The following is a 26460-nucleotide window of genomic DNA, read 5'->3' as shown; positions in this document are numbered from 1 at the left end:
AATTGTGTATTTTTCTTTTTGTATAATTATCATCATCATAATTTTTGTTTTTAATACTGAGTTATACTTAGTCATACTGATATATATATATATAAGCATTTTACATTTTATATTTTTGGCCAAATTGTGTAGCCCTACAATGAAGAAAAACAAACCTATTGTTCTTTATATAAATGTGTTTGTCTTAAAAATTTAATTTTAAATCATAATCGAAATTTTTAACCAGAAAAATTCCCTCAAATGGTGCAGCCCTAGTTGAAACTTACAAACTGTCTGGATCATAAATCATGCCAAAAGTCTAAAGAAATAAATATTTTCAGAACAACTAAGATTACATGTATTACACTAATGAAAATCTAATTTGGGGTAAAGTATGATGTTGTTACTTCGCTAGTACATCTGTGAGCGAAAGCATCATCTGGACAGTGTATTTTGTGTAGGAACAACTTAAGAATGATAAATTCTTGTAATTCATTAGCCTGAAAGCCAAATTGGTACATTAATATGGAATTCAACTGATCTACGGTCATCTAATCAGTGTTTCAGAGCAATCTCATCTCATCAGATATACTAAATGTTTGGTAAGAGTATTAGGCTGATCCTGTTCTGCACCTGTTGTTATGTCTCTCGCTTACTGCCTCATGTAACGTAATGCTTAATGACTATTCATTATAGGACAGCCACAAGGCTTTTAAGTGCCTATTATGTGTAAATTGTGTGTGCGAGTGTGTACTAGAGTAGTTGAGCTTGTAGTACAGAAAGCTGGGAGGGCCAAACAAAACAATCGAACTCGGCAGATGCTTTGCTAGAGAAAGGGACACCCTCCGGTCTCATTTTCTCCCAATTCCTTTTAGAAAAGTCTTGCTGATAGTATTACAACTTCATTATGGGAGTTCAAAGCACAGAAATAGTGATTCCAGCAAAAAGGAGCATTTATTTTGCCCTTAGATCTCTGTTCTTTCTGGGCTTTTTTCTACTTGCTGATTTTTAAGCCCAGCAGTAGCGTCGTATATCACAACACAAACCTCATTCTATAGGGCTTGCTTAGTTGCTACAAGTCATTTATCGTAAGTCTTTGTCCTGCTTTAACATTTTGTTAGCCAGCCCTGTTATCTTCTTCTCTGTGTGTTGGTTCACATGTGTGTATTTAGACTGTAACCATTGCTTATCAGCAGATATAATATGGTAGTTCCGCGTGAATGCTCTTTTTGTCCTCCTTGCAATCAGACCCTGGCGTGGCCTTTGTTGACGGAGCGTTTCTCTCCAACCCTCAGGGAACAATGAAGGCTCATCTGAAAGCTTGATTCCAGAGTGGCTGTCCAAAACCACCAGGCTTGGGAGTATGAGCGATATTGAATAGGCCCTCTGAAAGCACTGACCTTTTCTTCTGCCAAACCAACAACAGATTTTACTTTTGCTGCTACCTTGGGGACAATTATGCATCTTCCCCCCAACCCCGCCCCCCAGCATTTTTTCTTACCTCTATCTATGTCTCGCCCTCTCTCTCTGTTTACCACATTTGTTGTATTTTGTTAGCGTAAGGTCAACTGCCTCGGTGTGCTTTGAATCATTCTCGTTTCACAGGAATGCCTGCATTTGGGAGGCTTGCAGCCTTTGGGGAAAGACTGAGATGTCATCTTTGATATTTTGCAGAAAATGACTCATTCCATATTTCTCTTTGGGATTTAGAAAACATTTCACCATCTAATGCTCATATATTTGCTCCATTGGAGTTTTAAGCCTGTCTTGGTGTAATATTGTATTGTTTTTTTATAATCAAAATATGATAACTTGTCCCACCACTTACTTTTTTTGCTGACGTCACTAAAGTGAGGGTAGAGGTTACTGTATTTTTCAAGACTTCCCTCATTTTATGAGCTGATTGGTTATCAATTGATAAAATCAGTCCCTGCCCTACATTTTAATTATTTAAATAGAATTAGATCAGAAATGCATCATATTACATTCTTAAAAATAAAGGTACTTCATTAGCATCTGTGGTACCATAAAGAACCTTTATCATCCATGAAACTTTTTCTTTGAAGAAAAGGTTCTTTATAGTGGAAAAAGGTTCTTTACATAATTCATATGTTCTTTTAAGAACTGTTCATTTGAGAAAATGGTTATTTTAAGAACTGTTCATGGTTATTTGGGGAACCAAAAATGGTCCTTCTATGGAATCACTGCACAAAAATAAAACTTTTGGAATCTTAATTTTTAACAGTGTATAGAATTTGGAAACCCTGGTTTTGCAGTCAGACTTTCCACTTAAAATTTTCATGTTTAATTCAACGTGTTGCTTGCTGTTTATTTCTAATTGTTTGTGAATTTCACTACCAATTTCGTTGTGAAAATCGTTTCTACATCAGAAAATTGTTTCAGTCTATAAGTGACTATTTTTAGCTTTGATTTGGCAGATTCTGTAAAGGCATTATCTTTGGAAGTATTTTGCATGTGGAATTTCTTGCGATTTGATCTTATTAATAAGAAGACCTTTTAACATAATTATTGTATTAATGTTATTTTTATTGCTATTCATCTGCCTGTTGGTTCACATATCTGTTTGGTTACCACTAACATGTTTGTGCTTAATTGATATCTACTGAGTATAGTTTTGTTGTTTTTGAACCACTTCGAATACTGCATTTTTTTTTAAGTGATAAAATCTGAGCATAATCAAGGATTTTGTGAAATCCTCTGTAACACGGTTTTGGAAGAAGCCTTCATTGGTCACGTCACATGTGGTCTGTCAGTACTTTCCTATCACTTTCATTCTCTTTCCTCCCCTCTATCAAAGATAAAGTGGCATTTGACCTACTTTTTTTTTTTACAAATACAACCGAATTCATCTCTTTTCTCTTTCTCATTCCCGCTCTGATGGTTATAGTGATGAAGAGAGAGAAAGAGAGAGACAGAGAGTGGGTGAGCGCTTATTACTTCTATCTCCACTATGTCAAATCCAGGGGATGTGGAAAAGGCGTTTTTTATAATACCACCACACCTTTTCGCTAAGGGCTGGCTGTCCCTTGTTTTTTTTTCGACTTCCCCTGTCAGCCCAATCCTCAAATCTCCTGTGTGTTGAAAAGGATAAGTCTGAGAGTATGTCTAGCTAACCTGAGAGACAAAAATGTTTGATAAGAGCGAGAGCATACATCTTTTTGTCTATGGTCTTTATTGCCTGTTCCACTGACTTCAAGTTACAGTGGTCTGGAAATCGTGTCAACATGAAATGGCATTTGGAATACATTTTAGTTCTGTAAAATAAAAATATTCTGTAAAATAAAAATAAATGTTCAACTAGAAAAAAAAAAATGTAGTACATATCTTGATTTGATCTATCAGTATGGTGAAAAATGAACATTTTATACCTAAACGTGAGTTTGTAATAGATTGTGAAGGACTTCTCCTAAAGCACCACAGCACCTGCTTTTGAAATACATTACAGAATTAGCTTGTGAAGGACATTTCATATTGATTTTAATCTCTAGGCAGTGTTGTTTTTGTATTATTTATATACTATCACAGTATTTATTAATATTTTGAATATATAGTTTTGTTTTTTTTTGCTTTTATTTTAATGTTTCCAGTTTTTCTTTTAATTTTAGTTTAAATTTTTTACTTTACATATTATTTAGTTTTCATATTATTATTTCTGTTTAGCTTTGTTTATATTTCAGGTTTTGTTTTAGTAATTTTAGTACTTCAGCTTATTTTATTTCAGTTAGTTTCCAAAACAACATTTTTTATCAAGTTTTTTTAAGTTTAGGTTTTCATCTAATATTTACATTTTATTTGATTCCAGCTTTATATTAATTAATAAAAAATATTTTTAATAGCTTTAGTTATTCTCTGTTATTCATTTGATTTTTAACAAGCTATCATGTACCACTGAACACATTAGGATGTTGTCTGCATTCAGAACACTTTCCTCCTAAATTTAATCGCTGATTATATGTGTGTTTGTGTTTATGCGAGCAGAAGAAAGAAAATTAGTGTTCTCATCCTCAAGAGTCAGTAAAGAACAAAATAATGCGTGTTTGCTGAGAATTACATCACTGTTCAAGATCTAATTATGTCTGAAGAGCATAAATCTGCAATATTGATATTTATTACGTGTGTGCATTTAAGGCAGACAGTTGATTTATCTCAATGTGTGAGTGTATCTTGCACCACCTCTCCCTCTCCGTTCCTCCAAGCTCCCTGACAGAATGTCATTAGAGTCGTGGTTACGTGCATTCTTCATGAGAGATGAGCCATTAGCTAATTATGGTCATGATTTGATCACTTATGGATTAGTGCACAAGGCCCAATGTTAACTACGTATGGAATGATGTCTTGCATGAGTTATATTAGACTTAAATTTCTTATGTTTGTTGATTTGTATATAACAGTGAATCTGTGTGCCGTCATGCATGTGTTTGATGGAAATCATCTGGACAGGCTAATGCACACTAAATATTACATTTGGACAGGCGCCTGCTATTTTCCCTTCAGCTCTGAAGACACCTGTATTGACCCCTGAAAGCTCCTTTAATTATGTGATGGTGGAAATTTTGCATCAAGCCTCGAGATTTGAGTTTTGAATGGAAATGGCAGGAGCAAGATGGATGGCTAAAGGAAATATATCTCCCAATCAGGCTTCAGGTATCCACCGTACACACATAAATAATTTACATTTAGTCATTCAGCAGACACTCTTATCCAAAGCAACTTACAAATGAGGAACATCACGAGCAAAAAATACAGAAATGTGCAAGAGAAAACATGTAAATTGTGCCTTTGATTTGTGGTTTCCATTGCGATGCTCATATAGATCATGTGTGTTTCCACACCTTCACCTGCAAATCTTTAGACCAATGTTGGGTAACATTTCAAGTTATATTATATATTCAGATGACCTGCTAGAAGTAACAAGATAAGTAACATTACTTCTTGAATTGAATTTGCCTGGTGGAAGGTGAAAAAATTTACTGTCTTTAGCAGCCTTGAAAACATGTATTACTTTATTTCCTTTTGTACCACCATTGAAAAGTTTGGGGTCGATAATATTTATTAAAGTTTTTGAAAGTCTCTTATGCTCACCAAGACTGCATTTATTTGATCAAAAATACAGTAAAAACTGTTATGAAATATTATTACAATTTAAATGAACTGTTGGTGTTCAACATATTATATTACTATCAAAAGCAGTTTAATATATTACTGCTTAACTGCAGTACATATATATGTATGTCTATATACAGTACAGGTCAAAAGTTTGGAAACATTACTATTTTTAATGCCTGCATTTATTTGATCAAAAATACAGAAAAAACAGTAATATTGTGAAATGTTATTACAACTTAAAATAATAGTTTTCTGTTTGAATATACTTTAAAAAAAAATTTATTCCTGTGATGCAAAGCTGAATTTTCAGCATCATTACTCCAGCCTTCAGTGTCACATGTAACATCCAGTCTATCACATGATCATTTAGAAATCTTTCTAATATTCTGATTTATTATGAGTGTTGGAAACAGTTCTACTGTCTAATATATTTGATGAATAAAAGGTTAAAAAGAACTGCATTTATTAAAAAAAAAAAAATTCTAATAATATATATTCTAATAATATATTTTCTTTACTATCACTTTTTATCAATTAAACACATCCTTGCTGAATAAAAGTATTGATTTTATTTTAAAAAAAGAAAGAAAAAAAAAATACTGACCCCAAATTACTGACCAGTAGTGTATATTGTTATTACAAAATATTTATATTTTTAAAACATTTTTTTTTTTTTTTTTTTTTTTTTTTTTTCTTTTTAAAAATGTTCTGAAAAAATATTAAGCAGCAGAAATGTTTCCAACTTTGATAATGAATCATCATATTAGAATGATTTCTAAAGGATCATGTGATAATGATCCTAAAAATTCAGCTTTGCATCACAGAAATAAATGATAATTTAAAGTATTATAAATTTAAAAACAATTATTTTAAATTGTAATAATATATCACAATATTACATTTTTTTTTTTTTTCTGTATTTTTGATCAAATAAATGCAGGCTTGATGAGCAGAAGAAATTTCTTTCAAAAAACATTAAAAATAGTAATGTTTCCAAACTTTTGACCTGTACTGTGTGTATATATATATATATATATATATATATATATATATGTGTCACTTTTTTATTATTATTATTTCTGTTTAGCTTTATTTATATTTCAGGTTTTGTTTTAGTAATTTTAGTACTTCCAAAGCAACATTTTTCATCAGGTTTTTTTTTTTAAGTTTAGAGTTTCATCTAATATTTACATTTGATTTGATTCAGCTTTATTTTAATCAATAAAAATGATTTTTAATTGCTTTATTTAAAAAAAAAACAGTCTCTGTTATTCATTAGATTTTTTAACAAGCCATAATGTACCACTGAACACATCAAGATGTTGTTGAGATTACAATTGCATTCAGACTACTTTCCTCCTATATTTAATCACTGATTATATGTGTGTTTGTGTTTATGCGAGCAGAAGAGAGAAAATGAGTGTTCTCATCCTCAAGAGTCATTAAAGAACAAAATAATGCGTGTTTGCTGCGAATTACATCACTGTTCAAGATCTAATTATGTCTGAAGAGCATAAATCTTGTGTACTTGTGTAGTACTATTATTTTTGACTTATGACAGATTGCTTGTGATGTTCTTCATTTGTAAAGTATTATGGATAAAAGCATCTGCTAAATGAAAAGTTGTAAATGTACTTTTCTTTTCATAAAGTAGCCAAGTCAGACAGTCAAGTGCATCTAACACCAAATCAGCCCTGCAAGTGAAACTTGATTACCAATTACCGATGCCGAAGCTGCCTACTCTTTGTTAGGAGTAACGCAATAATGTAACCCGTAACTTTTGAATGTAACGCTCCTGTCATTGCCTTCGACCTCTACTATTGTTCTTTTCCCAAGCTTGAAAATGCAGGAGCCACTGAAAGATTGGATAGCATAAATTCTGCTGGTGTCATATTTTCCCTTGGGTTTACGATTCTCACTCTAGATACCTGTGAAGAGAAATCACTAACATCAAACCAGAGGAAGGAGAAAGAAAGAGACAAAAACAGCATCCTGCCCCAAAACAGGATAAATGTCTCCCAGAATTCCCATTTTCCCTCCTGGCCTCACAACAATTGGCCAGAGTTTGATAAATGACAAGCCTACAGGACCAATGACAGTTTTGTTGCTCAGGGATATTTTTATACCCAGTAGGGTTTTTAATGATAGATAGCCTCTGGTATGAAAGGGCCTGCTTCGTTTTTCCCCTTTTGTCCTATTTGTTCTGTCACAATCTAAAATTAGCTAATGTGATGGCAAATAACCAAAATCTTGCTTCTCTCTCAATCTTTTTCAGTTATACTATTTTTTTTATGTTTAATTTTAGTTAAACAGACTTTTTTCTTTTTTTTTTTTTTTGTTGTACAAGCTCTTTCCTTTATTCCTAGTAGAATAGTACTGCAATGTATACTAGAAGAATCTCAAATGAGATCTACCTGGTATCTCAATTGTTTCTCCTAGTCAACTTTGAGATGAGTGATGTTCAGTGGATGGATGCTTCTCAGATGTTTCACATGATTAGATCAACTATGTCTCAATCTGTGTTCAGATTCAGATCTCAATATGAACTTAAACATTTCTCATCAAATTATCGCCAGACCAAAAGAAACATCTCAGACATGAAAGAGTAACCTCTGAGCATTAACATTATCTTTTGGTCTGTTGTTTTTTCAGTTGTCCATACCAATGTTTCTCAGCTGAAGTTTTTATTGTGTTGGTGTCTGTGACCTCATCATTAGTAGATGATCCCAGGCACATCCAACACACAGCAACCAGCAAAAATCTAGTGCTTTGTTGGTGTTTATACCACGGATCGTGTCTGTTGACATTAATAAAGGACACACGTGTGTATGTGTGTGAGGGAGGCAGAGAGGCTATTAAAGAGATGTGTGAAGAGTTTGTGTGTGTGTAGGCATGTCTGGATCAATATCACTACACACCATGTTTTAGCCCTTGTCAGTTTTATGATGCAGTGTGTCCAACAAAGTGTACGGTTCCAGTTGAACCATTGTATCATGAGTGTGTGTGTGTGTGTGTGTGTGCGCTGAAGTCCTGTAAACCCCAGGCTCTCCATGCCACCACTGAAGCAGAACAGAGCACTGGGCGATGTTCCAGTTGTAGGTCATTATCCCCTACGCTACACACTGATTCCTGACAAGTGTACTTCCTTTTCACTGACTAATACACTCTACTAAGTAATCATGATGCCACCCTTTAGGCAAAATAATCTTTCTTACCCTGTGTTTTTTGGCTCTTATTTGTACTTTTATGCACTACTGTAGATGAGTCCCAGCGTGGCTTGTCCTTCTTTGCAACAGACTATAGATCAATGTTCTTTTCACTTTGATAATTTGTATATAGATATCAAACGATTAGATGTTTAAAATAAATTTAATTTCAATTTAATGAATACTGAACCAACACTGAACTGAATGGAGCTGAAAAATGACACTATTGTGTTTCTACGGGTGCTTTAAAGCAGAATTATTGATTGCATCATTTTTTAAATTTGCCTAATCGATTTTGTTACTTTTCTGTTTAATACTGTGAAGCTGCAGTGAAACATCTCTATTGCATGAAACGCTATAAAACAGTTTTGTTTAATATTTTTGTTTACTTTACATTTTATTACATTTAATTATTATTTTATTATTTTGATTTATTTTTAAATGATTTTTTTTTATTTAATAAATTCTTAAATTAAAAGTATTTAATAAGTAATGTAAAAGTACTTATAATAAGTAAAGTAAAAATTTTCATATTAAAATAAATTTAAATTAAATAAATAAATAACAAATAATAAATGTTTGATTACCAGGAATTTGTTGAAAAGGAACAAAATTAAAAATACAAGTGTCTAGTCAAAATGGTCATAGGATACTGTTATAGACAACATTAAGATGTAAATGACCTATAATATTCCTTAGAAAGAAGGAAGGTGGCCATTTCCTTATCCAGACATAGAACTTGGGCTTCTTCTATACTTCCTCTCTCTCTTCTTCAGTATTTCCTTGTCCTTTGCCATTCTCTCTGATCTTCCTCCTGCATTTCTTCCCACTACTCTTCAGATCGTTCCCCAGCAAACCCCTGTGGAGTTGGAGTAATTTCCAACTTTACGAGTACAGCTTCTGTATGCATTTTGACCCAAGGTGGGTCCATCCTGATTGTTATCCATGAACGTTTTGTCTGTCGCTGGGATTTGAGTGCCTCAACCTGGCTTTCAGCGGCCATCTCTGTGTGAAAGCATACGGACAACCTCAAATAACCGGCTTACAAAATAGCTCGTGTCTCGCTCTCAAGGGCCCGGGAATACACTTCCCTCTGTGAGGTTGAAGAGTTCAGCGGGAAATATTTTACAGCAGTGGCACAGGCGAGAGTGTCCAATTGCTCTCAAGGGAGCAGTAACAGGGACTACTTAAGCAGCTACGGACTTCTGCCCACCATAACAGTTAACAGAAGCCAAGATATCTCTACCAAACTGGCAAGACAAATCTCTGTAGGTGTCAAGAAGTGTAGAGCAGTGATTAGTGGTGGATTATTCAAGCAAACATTTATATCACAATTTTTCTTGATGACAATGTATATTGCATCTATCTATCTATCTATCTATCTATCTATCTATCTATCTATCTATCTATCTATCTATCTATCTATCTATCTATCTATCTATCTATCTATCTATCTATCTGTCTGTCTGTCTGTCTGTCTGTCTGTCGTTCTGTCTGTCTGTCGTTCTGTCTGTCTGTCATCTATCTTTCATTCGTTCTATCGTTCTATCTACCTTTCTATCATTGTATCTACCGTTCTATTGTTCTGTCATTCTTTCTATAAGGCCTTTCAATAAGGCCAACATTTAAAGTTTTTGTTACAGTTGAATTAATTTACTTCATTGAAATCTAGATCATTACTAGATATAAAAATGTAGAACAAAAATACAATAAAATATCATTTAATAATTATTCTTTTGTGTGATAATTATTTAAGAACGATTCTGTTGTATCAAGATGGCACCATGTATGGCTCCCTCAGTGAGGAGCTCTCCAGTTGTTTTAATGTTTTTTTTTTGGTTTTTCCTGTCTTTTGTTTTTCAAACACAATAAGTTTTACCAGGGATGAACTGCTGAACATTCGGCAGTACACACCACACAATCTTCTAGCGGTTGTTGAATACTCAGATGTTCTGCTGAACATTGTAGTTGGCAAAGCAGCCATGCTGTTCAAGTGTTTTAAGATGCACAAGCTTGGGAAGCAAGTCGGGACTGTCATTCGGTTTGTGCTGTGGAAGCTTCTGTCACCAAAACAAATTCCTTGTATGTGTAAGCACACCTGGCAATGAAGCTCTTTCTGATTTCTGATTCTGATTTTTCACTTCATTTGCATATTTAACGTGCTAGTAGGAAAGCTTTGTAGCATTAACAACTGTAACTAAGGGGGCAGAACCTAGCAGAGGTTAATACTATAATATTGCAATGGCGGTTTTGGACAACTGTTATAAAAGTCACTTTCTACCAGGATCACAATTTCTAGCAGTTTTCTGTATCTTTTATGGCCCACTCCCAACTAAGCTCTCCTGTTGTGGTGCTCCAGCTTTGTTGTACCACACATGGAACTCAAGGACACCTGGTCCATGCAAAGGAAAGACTGGTCTCAGCAAAAAGAAGAAGAGATACTAGATTTATGGCTGTGTGACAAGGCGCAATAAGCATCAAGTTCACCTCATCGCACGCTGCCAGCAGGGCGCCGCTGTCGTACCCCTCTTCTCAGCCACCTGTTCCTGTCATGAACCTGGACGTGGGCTGGGCGACTGTGAATTTGGAGCAAGTAGGTCCTCTTAATTTGACACAAATCTGTTCACCTAGAGCTAAATTTATTTGTTACTTGAGGGTAAATGGAGCTTGAGTTTAAATTGGCTTTCTCTGCTTCAGAAAATACTGACAAAATTGCTCCATTTTTAGACAGTTCCTTTATTGTTTTAGATGGTTCCACTTTCATACACATATCTGCAGTCTGTTAATTGAGATTCATTATTTCGTATTCTGTCATCAAGACTGTTTTGCAGAAAATATGAATCTTTTCCAGACATAGAGATGTGTATCTGATTAAAATTTATTTTTGGATTTTATTGGACTCTTTTGCATCTTCCTTTATCTTTCTCCCTGTTGTATTTCTTCTTCCTCTCCCTTGTTAGGCTAGCTATGATCTCCCCAGGCAATCTGACCGCCTTTGAATGTTTTCGGTCCTTTCCTTTTAGATGCTAATAATAAATAGCCAGACTATGATCAATTTGAGACAACCTGAGTCTAATTCAACTACTTGGCCACTGAGGGAGACTTTACTAGGAACTTATAAAAGGTCATCATTTGTTCCAGAATGAATACAAAAAAAAGAGAATAAGAAGCAGAAGAATCCTTTTTTCTTTTAAAATCCATTCTGAAATGCAGATTTCAGAATTTCAGATAACAATGATTCAAATGCCAAAATGTCCAGTTTCAGAAAGCAGAAAGCTCATAAAAATGCAGACATTGGACTATTATTCTTGAAATCTATCTATCAGAATATGATTACTTCTAAATACTGCCACTATATAGTAAGTTTGCAAAACACATCCTTATTGTGTAATATTAATTAGCTCTCTGTTCTGTTAAAAAAGCAATTGGTGGGCTCCCTATTTACATATGCATTTACCCTTGATTTAAATAGTTCCTGTATCACCATCAGTTCTTCTATAGCCAATCAGCAAATGGAAGTCTAGTGAAGCAGAATGCATGAGCTGGAATCCTTAACCACAGATGAAGTTGTATTTATTGGATTTGCCGTAGGCCAATTCACTGATTTGCATCACATGATTTTGCCAAGCGTGGCGTCTTCACTCCGATAATGAAACTTCAATTATTGATTTTCCACTTATCGGATTATCACAGTCTCGAGGGTTTGTGACAAGGCCCACCAAGGGCTCATGGGAAAAGGGCACTGGAAGTAAAGGCTGGCAACATTTCAAAGGGCCATGACGAATTGCAGCACACAGCCGGTGGGTCTTGTTGACTTTACGCCAATCTCGTATCATTTGGCGCGACAAGCAGGGCAAGCCTGTTTCTGCTCGTGTTGAGTAGGAGAATGGGTGTGCATGTGTGAGAAGTAATAATGAGGACTTCAGAGAGGACACAGATAGCGGCATATCATGAAGGCCCATTACACATCCAGGGCAGCAAACATATGGGGCCTGGCTGAAGTAGCCAACTGTCTCCCATCCTGTCTTTCTGCCATAAAAGCATCCATTCTTTTCCTTTTACACTTACTTTCACATATACAGTCTCCACGAAGTGAGGAGGGATTTGGGGAATTTACTGTGCTTAAATGTGTCAAATGGGGCACAGTCCACTGTACTCTTGAGACCCCTATGAAGAGTATGTATGTGTTTATAAAGGGATGGCCCATCTGCAGCCTGTCATTGGAGGGAGGGAATCAGGCCTGCATCTTCTCTCACTCGCAGCTGCCCCAAACGAAATGATTGCAGCTGACGCATCACCATTTCCTCTGAAACAGGGCTGTACAGTGGACTTCTGATATGAGGAAACAGTGTTATTTATTTATCTATTTGTTTGTTTTATGTAAAATAATGTTCCAGATATTTCTGATGTTTACACAGTTTTTGGGTTAAATAAAAAGGCATTAATATTATAATTTGTTTTGTCTTTATTTTAGCATACTTAAAGTATTTAAACCAAAAAAAAAAAAGTAAACCAAATTTATGTCACAGTTATTGTTATTTATTTATTTTATATGCTCTATATAATCACTTCAAAAATACAGTAAAAAGCATATTTTTTAAATCTTTTAGAAATTTAGTTACTAACTGTTGTTTGGATATTATTATTTTTCAGTCACCTTTTCAGACCGTTCTTCAACAAATCGTCTGTAAATGTTGCTGGCAAGGAGGTACACCCTTAATTTAACCAAACTGAGAAGTCTCTACAAACTGACTCATTTTGTGTTTCAGAGGTTGTTTCAGCTTTGTTTAGATTCGGATGTGACCGAAAGTGTGATTGCCAAGTGGCTGAGTTATTTACTATTTAGTAATTAGTCTGTCCATTTCTGTCCATTTCCCTCTCAGGTCATTTGCGGATCAGTTGTGAACATGATAGGTGGGAATTATCTCATTCACTGGGTAATAAGCCAATTTTGTCCCATCATGTGCCTTTTCAACTGTATTTTGCTATTCTTCCCCTCACATTTACACTACAGGACCTCAACTGGAACACAGTGAGCTCAAGAGAGACAAAAGCTGTTTGAAGGTGTCAGTTTAGAAAAATAAGTATTAATTGATTTCTTATTTCAATGTATACATAACCATTTAAAACTTTAGGGATAATTTTTTAAGTCTTTCTTTAAAGTCTTCCATGCTCACCAAGGCTTTATTTATTTGATCAAAATAACTGTAAGACATTAATACTTTAGAATATTATTACAATATTACTATTCTCTATTTTAATATATTTTAAATGTAATTTGTCCTGTGATGCAAAGCTGAATTTTTGGCATCATAACTCCAGACTTTAGTGTCACATGATCCTTCAGAAATCATTCTAAAATGCTGATTTGATGCTTAAAAAATATTTCTTATTAATTTTGAAAACAGTTGTGCTGCTTAACATTTTTGTTGAAAGGCAATATTTTTTTTCCAGTAATCTGTGATGAATAGAAAGTTCAAAAGAAAGTTATTTATTTGAAATAGAAATCTTTTGTTACATTATAAATGTCTTTACTGTAAATTTTGATCAATTTAATGCAACTTTGCTGAATAAAAGCTTTAATCATACTGACTCCAATTTTTTGAATAGTAGTTTCTATTTGTTTGTTTTTTAGTGCTGTCTGAAAGTGATCTGGCCTCCACACCTATTGAAGCTCTTTCCTCGCTTCCTTTTTATTCCTCTCTGTGTTTTCCCTCTCAACGCATTAGCCTTTCCACGGTACGTTGCGGATTACTGCCCTTGCTTGGCTCAATGGTAAATAAGTGCTTTATTGTTCCCGGGATAAAACTGCCAGGCAGAAATGAGGAATGCCGTGACTTTATCAGACGGAGCAGCAGAGGGCCCAAAGTACAGGGACCTGCCATAATTGCATATTAAAGTGACAACTAGCAGAATTTTTGCTATTTGTCATGTGGGGGATCATATTATGATGTCGGGAATGTGACATTTAGTGCAAAGAGCTCCCACTGGAAATACTCAGAGGGAATAATGACTTTCACCGGCAAGTCCTCTCGGTACTTTGCAGCCACACGCCAAAGAATCCTCTCCAAGAAAATGAGTTGAAATCTCCGCACAAGGGCCAGACGTCTCTAAGATTGATGTAAATTGCACAGCATTCTAAAACTGCTTCTCAGATGTTTGAACTGATAAATCTTCCAATCAAGGATGTTTAGACATAAATTAATTCACATAACATCTCTTTACATTAACGCAGGGGTGACAGCTGTCAACCAAGCGGCACTGAAGCGATACCTTATCGGGTTGCCTTGTGTGGCCCCTATGAAGATGTTTTACAGACTGTTGTGCTGTCTTAGAAAAACAGTAATGGACCTGGCTTGACGCTGGTCTCGAAAACCGTGTACTGGTTATTGGTTGATGTGAACAGCATTAAATCAACAGTAGTGTAGCTGTGATTCTGTAAGGACTCTGTTTTGTTGATGGCACGTTTGCTGATAGCCGAGAACGACTCTCATATTGCTATCGATTTTAGAAAAGGAGATAGCCAAGTGCTGCGTTTTACTCCAGAAGCCATTTTCGTTCTGCAGTAAGTATTGAGAGAAATCTTCATCGCCATTGATTTGTGTTTATCTGCACCCACAGTTGCAGGAAAAAGAATTATCATCCAAATAGCATTGCCCTTGAGAATGTGCATATTTGTATATAGTTGTATATCATGCTTGGGTATTTCTCAAAATATTCAACTTTTAATAATATTTTGATTCATCCCTGAACTCATTAATACGTGAAATGTAAGTGCTTCCAATGCATTGGGACTCCAGGAGGTAATTGAAATCTGGTAATATCACTGAAGCAATTTTGGAGGCTACGTGTTTTTAATCTGTTTTCCAGCAAGAGCTGCAGCAGCATCGCATTCTTCGTGATGTAAACATTAATTTACATTTAAAATTCTTGTGCAAAGTTCCACCGCAAGATTGTGCCAATCACAGTCGTGTTTGTAGTGTTGTCATATTCAGGCTGATTTGTCAAGAGTGGTTTGTGCATCCAGCAGTCCACCTGGAATAAAACCTGTTGAATTATTTATCATAGAACCATTACATCCGATTTCATATTAGCTCAGTTTAAGACTGTAATCTACTGAAGCGGCTGATTGAGGACACTCATATTGACCCTGGTAGTAGTGCTGATTACCTGCTTGTAGGTTTGGTCTAAATTACCTCTCGGTTCAAAGGCCTTGCTTTACCCGAACATATATATTGGCAGTCATCAACGGTAGGGAATATATAGATGTCTGCTTGGAATACCTGATGGAAAATGCACGTGGGCCGAGAGAGTTGAATATGAAATGCAATCAGGCAGGTTCACTACCAGTCTGCTGTTTAGGGGGCCTTCGCTAGATTGGATCAGTGTGCAGAATTGATTGGCCTCATCCCAGGGCTCAAGGTTGTGCTCGGGTCTTGTAGTCATGTCTTAGATAATACTGGTGATGAATGGGGTGTTATGGCAATGGCTTCCTCTGCCCACCTGGCAAATTATGCATCGTGATTTAGCACAACCAGGCAGAAAGGTGTCGGGAAATTGGGACTGATTTTGACCCATGTATGCGATGTTTTTACCTAGCCCTTAACATATGCACATAGCTTGACACAAGTACACCATCCGGATGCAAAAATCTGCTTCTGCATTGACAGCCATTCAGAAGTTCTGATGAAATAACATTTTTGCAAGCAACATATAGTAGATATAGTCAATTTTTTGCATGTCACAGCTCAGAATAGTCCCTAGTGAAAGGACCTGCATATGCACACAGCTTGTGAAATATTTCTAAGGTCTTTTACACACCAAATCAGGAACAGGACAGTGCTATAATTGCTGTAAAAACGCAATTGAATAGCCAGAGTTTTGATTGATAACCAGGCTTTCACCTTTTTTTTTAAGCCAAAACCTTTTACCTGACATGAATGAGTAGAACTCTCTTGTGGGAATTTTTTAAAGAACTCTGAATGAATTACTGTAATTTATCCCCCCCCCCAAAAAAAAAAAGCCACATTTGGGTCTTTAGCGTAACTAAATGCTTCCTCCACAAGGCGGCAAATGATTGTCACTTTTTTAAAGAAAATCATGATTTTTGTATTCTCTGAAGCCCTCTTTCTTCTTTCTAATGCAGTGCCATTGTTGGTAGTGACTTGTACAAAACTAGTCATAAGGCTGTAAGTCTGCATATTGTCTCATAAAATTGGAGTAAAATGGATGTAAAGCTGTCCGCCGAATCATTTCATAAATAGTGCCTCAGCACTTACAGTTTCAGTGTGGTTTTATAGCAGGCAGTTACCCAGTTACTCGGTAATGTGATGTATTCTGCTTACAAAGGCACAGAAGACCATGAACATGATGTGCAAAATTACAATGAAGCCTTCAGTGTGGAAAAAGTGTATAAGATACTGAACATCAAACCATTCTGTTCAACACCTATTTATTTATTTTCTGTTCACCTTCTGACGAAGGTAAAGCCATTTTTGTCTCTAAAGGAGTTTGAAATGGTAATGCATGCTTTAGTAACAGTTCGACTGGATTACTCATTGTATATCGGTGCTCCTCAGTCATGTGTTTCTCATCTGCCATTGGTTCAGAATGCAGTGGCTCTGCTTTTTTATGGGAAGCGCAAAGAAGAGTCTATCACAACAGTTTTGATTTCATTGCATTGGCTGCAAGTCAAATATAGGATTGATTTAAAAATTTTACTGATTGTCTATAAATCTCTCCATAATCAGGCTCCACAGTACCTATTTGATTTTTTACCTCCATACACTCAGTCAAGAGCACTCAGATCCGCCGATTTTGGTTTATTGCAAGTTCCCAGGGCATGTCTCAAAAACAGAGGTGATAGTGCTTTTTCTGTTGTTGGCCTTAAGTTGTGGATTAGTCTTCCAATTCATATCAGAACTGCCTCAACTCTATCTATTTATAAGTCTACTCTTAAAACTTATTTCTTCTCCTTGGCATTTAATAATTTTCGACTTGCTGTGCAATGATCCTTTATTTTAGTGAACCTCATCCATTTTAAAGTGTGCACTTTGGTCGACTTCGGTTGTTTTAAATGTGCTATATAAATAAACATTGTATTGCATTGTATTGTATTGTAATAAGCGTTCTTTTGGGAGGTCTATTTTTTTCTTTAATTTTCCTTCCCCTTCCCTTCTTCTTCCTTTCCTCACCGCAGATGACTACAACATAAAGAAATCCTTGTCTAAGAACATTGCTATGTGCAAATAGTCTGTTCTTGAAAATATATTATTTTTATATTATATATTTTTATTTGGAAAATTTATTATTTTTTATTTATTTCAACATACTATATTTAACCAATTTGGGTAACACTTTATTTTAGGGTCTCTTAACTAGTTGCTTATTAGCATGCATATTACTGGAATATTAGCCATTTATTAGTAGTACTTAAGCACATATTAATGCCTTATTCTGCATGACCATATTCTACATCCCTAATTCTACCCAATGCCTAAACTTAACAACTACCTTACTAACTATTAATAAGCAGCAAATTAGGTATTTATTGAGCGAAAAGTCATAGTTAATAGTGAATAAATGTTCCCTATTCTAAAGTGTGTTTGTGTGTGTGTGTGTGTGTGTATATATATATATATATATATATATATATATATATATATTTCAAGAAGGACATCACTAAAAGGAATGATAACTGATGAGTGATGTTGAGTGAGTGAAAGTGATAAACGGAATTCTATTCTATTCTATTCTATTCTATTCTATTCTATTCTATTCTATTCTATTCTATTCTATTCTATTCTATTCAACTACTTCCAATTCCTTCAAATAAAGTGAAGTTAAGTCTCCAGGTGATTGTTTGACCTATTGTAAGTGATGTTTTCCTCGTTTTTCTAGGTTCTTTCATGATAGTGAATGCTTCAGGTCGTGCATCAGGTCAGAAGGCCCACCTGCTCCTGCCCACGCTAAAAGAGAACGACACCCACTGCATAGACTTCCACTACTCCCTGTCTAGCCGGGATGGGACGAGTCCCGGAACCCTTAATGTCTACATAAAAGTGGATGGTGGACCACAGGGCAATCCCATCTGGAATGCCTCAGCACCCGTCACTGAAGGCTGGGTGAAGGCCGAACTCGCCATTAGCACCTTTTGGCCCAACTCCTATCAGGTAAGCATGATGCTAACAATGCCAAAGTCATGGGTTTCAGTTTAGAGAATCTTCATACCGTGTGTTTAAAAAATATTCAGAATATTCTGGTTTACATACAAAAAAATGCACTGACAGTTGCATACTTACAATGGAAGTCTGTGGAGCAAATGATGACAACCATGATCAGTTAGCTTTTTAGCAGGATGAGCCACGTAGCAAACAAATGACCAGCAGCTAGAGAAGTGCTGAAAATTTTGTCCACTTGGCCACTGAAATAGACAGAAGTTTATTTTCTGCCATATATTTGTGGTGAATGGCACCAATTGAACTGCAGAGAGGGGCAGTAGATTGCTCTCTAGACCAATTACCACTGCAATCACTGTCCCCTAATCTCACAAATGGCCCTGGTGAATAAGCTTTTAGCTGTTAATTTTAGATCGGTCTTTTTGCTTATTACATCTCACTCTCGCTCCCTCCTTCTTTTTCTCTTCTGATTCTTCACACCCAGATCTCTTCTCTGTCTCTCTGCCTCTCTGCTCCTCTTCATTCTTTCTGTAGATTCACCGATCAGTCTGTGGAGTGAAATACCCTCATAAGATTAGCCATGTAATTGAATTAACTAATGAGAAGAGCAAATATTTAGCCTGTGCTGGGAATACTGAACGTCTCTTGGCAAACAGCAGACTAATATTTGCTAAAGGCAATATTTGCTGAGGGCATCTATTTGACCAGCGGGCAGTATCAAAGCTTGTGTGTATGTGCATGTGTGTACGTGTGTGTGTGTATGTATTTGTGCTTGTAGGCAACGTCATTAAAACATGTGCAAGTATATATAACCAAAAAGGGTATATTAATATAAACGTATTAATTATTATCATTATTATTTATTGCATATTATAAATTATAAATATTATCATTTAGATTTAATTTAGATTACAATTGCTTTTAAAATTTTAGAAATTATTTTATAATAAATTGTATTGTATTACTTATAATTAAATATTAAAACTATATTTTATATTTCTTTATTTTGTGGTTTTATTTTGATTTTGAATTAAGACTGACATATTCTTGACAAAAATTGACAATCATAGTCTCTAGGTGCTTGTTCCCAGTTTGTGCTAACAGAATGCCATTTAAAGTTTTTAAAAGCATTTGCTTCTCTTGCTGAGTTGAACATAATAAATTACCAGTTAAATATCGAGAACTAATATCTACTAGAAATTCTGCCCGTGGGATCATAAACTATACTGAAAAATATCCCACTGTGAGTTTGATTAGAGCAACAGATTTGCAGATAAGTGGCCAATTTTGCCAGAACGAATCTTTGGGTTAACTGACTTGTTTCCTGCCGTGACACATTTTAAATAGTAGGGTGCCACTTTCAACATGACAGTGTTTAAAGGGTAAAGTTTTATGATATGCAGAAAAAAAAGGCAAATCTGACTCTTTTCGAATTTGTGATGGTACATTTTTAAAAAGCTGTTCTTTTTGCCATGTCCTGACAGTTTTAGAGATCATTTGTGTCACCCATAATGTTGTGAATAAATTATGAATACAGCAATGTCCTTGAGTAGGGGCAAGGATGATAAATAATGATGTAAAAGGTCTGCTCATTCAAAATGGAAAATACTGTCATTATTTGCTCAAACTCATTTCATTCCAAACCTGTGTGGCAGGATATTCACACTGCTCTTTTCTAGGGTTAAGAATTGAGAATTGATCTAAAGTACAACATAAAGCTTAAGCCACTGAATGCAGTTTCTACAACATGATCTGATCTGAAACGTGACATTCTATGGTTGTGGTTTGTGCAAACACACACCTTTAGTCTTCACAGCCTCATCCTGAATAATATGGTGAATCTGTAGTGAATCAAGTAGATCGAGTCTCTTGACTGGTCACAGTGAGGCCTTTTTGGGAAGCCATTGCCTCAAGTTCATCCTGTGTCCAGGTTTTGGCTTTTTAGTGCCAGTACTTGGCAGCTCTGAGAGAGAGGACATTGTTCAGACCACACATGTCCTCATCACATGGCATGTACAGTATGCCATGCAAAATATGCCAGTCCCATATGTGTGTGTTCGAATTTATGTTTGCAGAGTTTGAGTGCAGATTATCAGATTATTATGGCTTGAAAAGTTTTCTTGTGCTGTCTTTCTTTAAAATAAATGCAAGATGCATGGACATTCAAATATTTTTAAGTGTGCCGCAAGTTCTTGAATATGATTTGGGGCTGACGTATGTGGTTTTACAGTTAAAGATTTCTCCTGCTGACTTAGTACTTTACATATTTTCATGCTTGAAATAAACAGACCATCTCAGTTCAGTCTGAAACAAGCTGACTTGATTTAAACACTTGATTTCCTCTCCCCTCTTCTCTCGTTTAGGTTATTTTTGAGGCTGTGTCTGTACAAGGGCATCCTGGGTTCATCGCAGTGGATGAGATGCACGTTTTGGCCCACCCTTGCCGTGAGTAAACACATACACACACACGGCGCCGGCTTACTTTCACAGTCTTGGCTACGCTGTAGGAGTTCAGTCTGTCAACTACTGTGAAAAGCACTTCATGTGGATCGAGGGTTGAACAGAGATGGAAAAGGCCAGCAAACAAGCAGGTCTGTGCTGAGGATGAGAGATAGAGGGAGACAGATTGCAGAGCTGAGTGCTCAGACTTCAGGCCCTGTTCATCATTTTTTGTTGGGACAGGAGAACTTTAGCCTTTGACTTCCATTGTCTTAGATCTTTCTGTGTCACTAATGTAAAGCCAGCAGCACCGATGAAGAAATGAGGTTCATTCATATTGTAGAAGTGAACATGACCCCTGGTCTTATTGTGCATGATTCATCATTGCACGTCATAAGCATTTTATTGGGGGGTTAGACAAATGTGCAAAGTGCAAAATGACAGTTTTTACTTCCAGAGGTGATAACTGACAGCTAATGTAAAGTGGGCATGTGCCATTTACATTTACATGTCATTATTTAGCAGATGCTTTTATTAAAAGAAAAGTCATTCATCTCAACAGCTGGCATTGGTTATCTTTGCATGACATATAGCTTTACATTTAGTGTTTGCAAAACAGTAAATAGTGTATATTCCACCATATGCAGTAAGCTAGTATTCCATTCCACATAACCAGAATTTTCAATAAAAATGTAATAAGAACCGAGTTGAAGGAACACAAGTATAGATCATGGAAGAATCTTATCTTGACTCTGTTTTTTATTTTTTTACTTGCCATAATAATAATAGTGGATCATTTTAAGATTCCTTCATTAAATTTGAATGCTTTCCACGTTATAGCAAAGATACTTAAAAAAGAAATCTATATTCTCAGTGACTTTAATTATAAAAGATTGATATTGCTTTTGTGCAGAAATGCATGCACAGATAATAAAGCTGGCAGAGAGAGTGGGTGGAGACTGCTGTACTGAGAATCAAGAGTTCAGCTAGTGCAAGAGTTACACTTCTGACAAATGCACCTGTAAACTTCTTTGCACCTGTACATGCAAATGAGAGAATGTTTATTGGAAATGTGAGCTCCATTAAATTTTTTGATTTCAGATGGTGATTCTGAGCGTACACTCAGAAAACCAGACAGAAACGATGTTCACCATCACAAAATACAACAAGTGAAAGGAGCACTTACCAAATTACAATGTCATGTCGATAGATACTATAAAAGACTATTTCTTTTTATATTTTGTAGAAATGTTAACAAAAGTACACTTCATGAGGTAAATATTTCACAAAAAGATATTTGTTAGGTTTGAAATGATAAAACAATATGCCATAAAACAATATACCAGTCAAAATGTACATTTTGTCATCCAGTTTTACCCATCCACTTGGGTAAACTTGTAGCCTTTTTGGGCCACTGCATAGTTGACTACCAGTGTCTATAGAGCACATGTGCTTTATATTATTTGCATGGATGCTGTTTTATGATTTTATGAAGGTATATGTGTTTTGTTTGGTAGGCAAGACACCACATTTTCTGCGGCTGCAGAATGTCGAGGTGAACGTGGGACAGAATGCCACCTTCCAGTGTACTGCTGGAGGCAAATGGTCACAACATGACAAACTCTGGCTACAGGTGAGTCAGTACACAACCTCACACACACGAACTTTATGTGTTCTCATATAATCTCACATAAAGGGACAGCAACATATATATTTTTAATAACATTATTTTTGTGTGTGATATATATATATATATTTTTTTTTTAAATGTGCTGCCTGTTTTGTCCAGGACCTGCTTGCAAGAGATTTTAAATCTCAAGAGTAAAAATAAAAAATACCTATAAGTGACAAATCAAACCTGGTTTGATTATAGCACTGAAAAAAATTATACTTATGACCAATTTTAATATGTTACAGCAAAAAATATAAAAATTAAATAAATTCTCAAATTATATTTATGGTTTGGTTCAAACATTGTTTCTTTTCCCAAAGACAAAAATTTTTTGTCTATCTATTTTTACAACTGAATTTCACCATAAACAAAAGCTGCATTAGCTATAACATGAAAATAGATTTTTTTTTTTTTACTTAAACTAAAATATTTTGTTAGTCAATGTTTAGTTTAGTTTACTTACTATAAATAAAGACAAGTTTGAAAGACCTTAATATTTATTGTGACGTTTTCTGAAATATGCAGCAAATTTTGTAATTTAATTTTATTTATTTTTTTGTTATGTACACATCAAAAGAGTTTTATTTGCTTTTTTATTGGGGATTTATTAATAGAACAAAACTTGTTATATTCGTCTGATTTTCAATTAGACCAATATAAGATTTTAAATAAATGACAGTCATTTCACATTTTTCTTTTAGTGTACATGCTCAAAATGTTGATTTTATACCCGAGCATCTCTATTATGTGTGTGCGTGTAACGTTTACTTAATTTGCATTGGGAGGTTTTAAACCTTTGTCCCGAGACACATCGCTTGAGGAAACTTAATAACTTGTTGGTGATTTTTGTCAGCAGGATTTCTAAGCCAGTGTCTTTGTCCATGAAGTCTTGGATAAAATTACTTTTTCCCTTGGCTGGAGACTATAAGCCTCCATCTATCCTGTGCTACAGCTCTAAAACATGAAGACATAACACCAGTTCTCATTGTGGACAGTGTGCTTTAAGAGCTTGTGCGTCTGTCTTGATGTGGCACTATGGTGCACTTTGTAAAACAAAGAAATGAAGAAAAAAAAAAAAAAAATTGATGTGTGCATATAATCAGTTACACAGTGTTGCAAGGATGATTATTTTTCTGTTTTTCAGCAATGGAATGGTAAAGACACATCTCTCATGGTGACCCGAGTGGTGAACCACCGGCGCTTCTCTGCCACTGTTAGCATAATGGACACGTCACAGCGCAGCACCAGCCGTTATCGCTGCGTCATTCGTTCTGATGGAGGATCTGGAGTTTCAAACTATGCTGAACTCAGTGTTAAAGGTGCGTATGGACACCTGCAAACATTTATGCCACTGCGTTTTTCAAGGAACTAAAATATGATTGTGAAATTGTAATGATGATCTAATTGCTTTTGGCCCTTACATGTCGTATTTGATAAACTCTTTATTACAACCTATTCAATTCTGTTAGATGACAGGCAGTATCTTTTAGCCATCCTTCTTGTGTCTTTTTTTTTTTCAGTGTACATTCTCCATTCTTGTTCCCTATTGTCTGAAAAACTTACATGTATGCAGAAAGTTTACTTTGATTTTATGCAAATTACCATAGCTCACATTTCATAAATGTGGCCCAGTGTTCACATTGGCTTTCAAATGCTGGCGTGCACATTGAGAGATGCACACCAAAACACACACACACACACACACACACACACACACGCACGCACACACACACACACACACACACACACACACACACACACACACACACACACACACACACACACACACACAAAGCAAACCGAAAATACAGCACTTATAACTGGCATCAGCTGTCAACAGCAGGATTCCTCCTGAATTGTTACCCACAGAGTGTTCATTATTTCAGCTAGCATTGCTAACAACTAGTATAGAAGCCTTGATTCTCCTCTGTTTCTTAAGATAATGGGGTAGAGCCTCAGCTTCACTACACAGACATTGTCCCACTTAAGCAGAAATAACAGAAAGCTTTGTTCTCTTTCTGCAAGCCTTGTTAGCATGTGGTCACTGGACTTGAGAGAAACGCTAGCATCTGTTTGGCTGTAGCTGTGCCATGTGTGACTTAGCATGGCCAAAAAACACCTTTAGTTGGTGCTCTTTACCCCTGATAAGCTTTTTCTTGGATTCAAGCTTATCTGCCCATATGGCACTGGGAAGTAAAAAAAAAAAAAAAGAGAATTAACTAACATCTAACAGTTTCTCACTGCTGCTTTTGGAAAAAGACATGATTAAACCCTTTAATCACTACAGAGACATCAGTAATTGTCCTTAGTCTTTATTAGGAGCTGTTATTATTCATTTCAGATAGCAATAGATTAGGTAAATTGGCTTTTTACAAAGTACTAGAATATCGTTTGACCAATAATTCAACATCTCCTCTTTATTTCTATGTAGAGTGTGTTTTAATTTAGACTAATACGCGATATATCAAAAAAAATCTAAGTTTCAGTGTCAAATTAGGTTTATGCGAGTGCTAACTGTGTTAAATTAATATTTCAGCACTGTTAAGCATATTTAATAAATCTCATTTGTTAGAAATATGCTAAAATTAGGTTATCCGTTCAATATTCTCTGAACCTAAACAGAGGATTTTGTATTTCTGTGGTGTGCCATGCATTAAAAAGCCATCCATATGCTATTGTATGTATTGGTGTCTATTCAAATGTAAAAATGTATGAATATCTATGAATAATAATGAGATGACTAAAAGAAATTATTTTTAAGGTAGACTGGGCAATAATGTAATTGCTGTGCCACTAGTGAAATTACAGAAATAATGTTTTCAAGTAGGTTTCTCAAACACTTCTTGCACCCCTTCTGCCATTGTTAGACCAAACTGACTGTCCCATCACAAACTAGCACCAGTGGTTCGAAAAGATATATATTTTATGTGCATGTAGTTGTCTGTGCAGATTAGATTCTGAGTCAAAGAATCATTCAAACAGAACTGAATCTTTGACTCAGATAGTAAAAGTAAGTTTAAGGCCTGACAAACCTGCATAGAGTAGGAATCACTCGAGTTCCCAGGTGTACCCAGCATGACAGCAGATCTAAAGATTCTCTTTGCAGATGATTTAGCATTGCTTTTGCTGCTAGAGCAAGCACTGCGGGACAGTTTCAAGTCCTGTATTTGCTCTGTAAGACTTGGTTGTCCCAGTATCATTTGGGGAAACTTTAGAAACCCAGAACCAGGTAAAAATTTCACAAACATAATTTGATTGTTTGTAAATGCCTTAAATAGTTTACATACTGTTCATAATTTAAATATGTGTGCTTTAGATTGCGTATGTGATCTGACTTTCATCATATGAATAAATAGACTACTGTTCAAAAGTTAAAGAAATGAATGTTAAAGAAATTAATGCTCTTATTTAGCAAGGATGCACAAATTTGATCAAAAATGACAGTAAATGCATGTTCTTTTAAACTTTCTATTCATCACTGAATCCTGAAAAACACTGCCTCATGATTTCTATAACATATTAAGCAGCACAACTGTTTTAAACATTGATAATAATAAGAAATATTTATTGAGCAGCAAATCAGCATATTAGAATGATTTCTAATTCAGAAATTCAAAATTCAGCTTTGCATCACAGGAATAAATTACATTTTAAAATATAGTCAAATAGTATGGAGACAGATTAGTCTCAAATATAATTCACGCAAAAAACACGATTCACACATGCGTAAACAATTTCACATGCATGAAACCTAATTCACGTACACACAAAAAAAATTCACGTGCGTGAAAAAAAATATATATTCACAAAAAGCAATTCACATGCGCAAAATTAAATTATATATTCATAAAATACATTT

At 35.3% G+C, this 26460-nt stretch overlaps 1 protein-coding gene across 5 annotated transcripts in view; it reads left to right on the top strand.

Moving 5' to 3' along the window:
• LOC109091128 (receptor-type tyrosine-protein phosphatase T-like) overlaps positions 1-26460 on the top strand; it is a 236531-nt gene that overhangs the window by 54565 nt on the left and 155506 nt on the right. For all 5 annotated transcript variants that reach the window (XM_042758908.1, XM_042758907.1, XM_042758906.1 and 2 more), the window contains exons 3-6: positions 18213-18484; positions 20854-20935; positions 22447-22562; positions 23746-23920. In XM_042758908.1, coding sequence (XP_042614842.1) covers positions 18213-18484; positions 20854-20935; positions 22447-22562; positions 23746-23920 — 645 coding nt within the window. The remainder of the gene's footprint in view (positions 1-18212; positions 18485-20853; positions 20936-22446; positions 22563-23745; positions 23921-26460) is intronic.

The sequence above is a fragment of the Cyprinus carpio genome, chromosome A6, assembly GCF_018340385.1.
Source record: "Cyprinus carpio isolate SPL01 chromosome A6, ASM1834038v1, whole genome shotgun sequence".
NCBI lineage: Eukaryota > Metazoa > Chordata > Actinopteri > Cypriniformes > Cyprinidae > Cyprinus > Cyprinus carpio.
Note: the sequence above shows the minus strand (reverse complement) of the source record. Positions and strands in the feature narration are given on the sequence as shown.